Source organism: Eurypyga helias, unplaced genomic scaffold (genome assembly GCF_000690775.1).
Source record: "Eurypyga helias isolate BGI_N326 unplaced genomic scaffold, ASM69077v1 scaffold35539, whole genome shotgun sequence".
In the NCBI taxonomy this organism is placed as follows: Eukaryota; Metazoa; Chordata; class Aves; order Eurypygiformes; family Eurypygidae; genus Eurypyga; species Eurypyga helias.
Genome location: NW_010270700.1, coordinates 21,112 through 22,332, shown reverse-complemented (window position 1 = coordinate 22,332; position 1,221 = coordinate 21,112). Strand labels below are relative to the sequence as shown.

The window sequence follows — 1,221 nt, the reverse complement described above, 5'->3', positions numbered from 1 at the left end:
CGCTCTTCTGGAACCCTGAGTACTGATTTGCACAGGTGCCCAGAGCACATCCCTCCCTGTTCCCCAGCCATGCCCTGTTGGATCGCTGTGGGGGCGGCCGCTCCCAGTGCCGATGGCTCTCTTCTGGCCTGGTAACCCAGGAGCGGGCAAGCGAGGAGGTCAGTGGGCGGCCAGCGCTAGCCCTGAGACAGGCCAGACAGGCAGCAGGGGCGCTGGGTGAGCCGAGGGGCGCTCCCGAGCAGGCTGTGCTTGGATCGTTGCAGGGCTATTGCTCGCCTGGCCAGTATTGACGAGCAGATGCTGCAGAAGGCAGCCAGGGAGGAGGTGCTTATCCTTGACCATGAGAAGGAGTGGAAACTGGGCAAGTGTATCCTGAGGTTCCCCGAGATCCTGCAGAAGATCCTGGAGGACTTGTTGTTGCACACGCTCTGTGACTACCTTTATGAGCTGGCCACCACCTTCACCGAGTTCTATGACAACTGCTACTGCGTTGAGAAGGACAGGCAGAGCGGTGAGTTGGGACTGGGGGCGCTGGGAAGGCTGTTGTCTGGCTGCTGCAGAATGAGTGTTGTCCATGTGGGAGGACTGAAGGTGGCTGGCACAGCCTGTGTCACCATCTGCCCATGAGCGGGAAGATTGAGTTTCCAGCCAGGCACCTGGAAACATCGGAGCTGGTGGGTCTGCCTGGCTCGTGGAGAACGGGAGGGGGCTCCGTGTGCCCAGCTCCAGGGCCAGGTTGGGGGGGATGGGGTTCCCTTGGGGAAGGCGGTGTTGATTGTTCTGAGACCTGCTCCAGCTCCTGTGTTGGTGTTGTGCAGGCCAGATCGTGAAGGTGAACATGTGGAGGCTGCTGCTCTGCGAAGCCACTGCCACCATCATGGCCAAAGGATTCGACATCCTGGGGATTAAGCCTGTGCAGAGGATGTAGCTGTTCCCTGGGGGGTGACAATAAAGGGACTGAACAACCGGAGGTGTGTGTGTCTGTGGGGGTGGAGTTGTGGGAAGGGAGGATGCTCTCAGTGAGCAGCACCCCTTAGGAGAGAAAAGGAGAAAGGAAAGGCAAGGAGGAAGTGAGGGAAGAAGGAAGGTAAGGAGAGAACAGGCACGTGGATGACTTCAGAAGCCCCAAGTACAGAGCAATTCTCTGTGCAGGAACCAAACCCCACAGACCCATGCCCAGGGCTGCTCTGCTTCAGCCTCCCGAGCGTAAGGATCTCTGAA

General features: G+C 59.0%; 1 protein-coding gene across 1 annotated transcript in view; it reads left to right on the top strand.

Annotated features, from left to right (window-relative positions):
• RARS (arginyl-tRNA synthetase) overlaps positions 1-965 on the top strand; it is a gene marked incomplete at its 5' end in the record, with an annotated part of 12,471 nt that extends 11,506 nt beyond the window's left edge. The window contains 2 exons of the mRNA XM_010158556.1: positions 264-511; positions 819-965. Coding sequence (XP_010156858.1) covers positions 264-511; positions 819-928 — 358 coding nt within the window. The remainder of the gene's footprint in view (positions 1-263; positions 512-818) is intronic.
• Between the last annotated feature and the right edge of the window lie 256 nt (positions 966-1,221).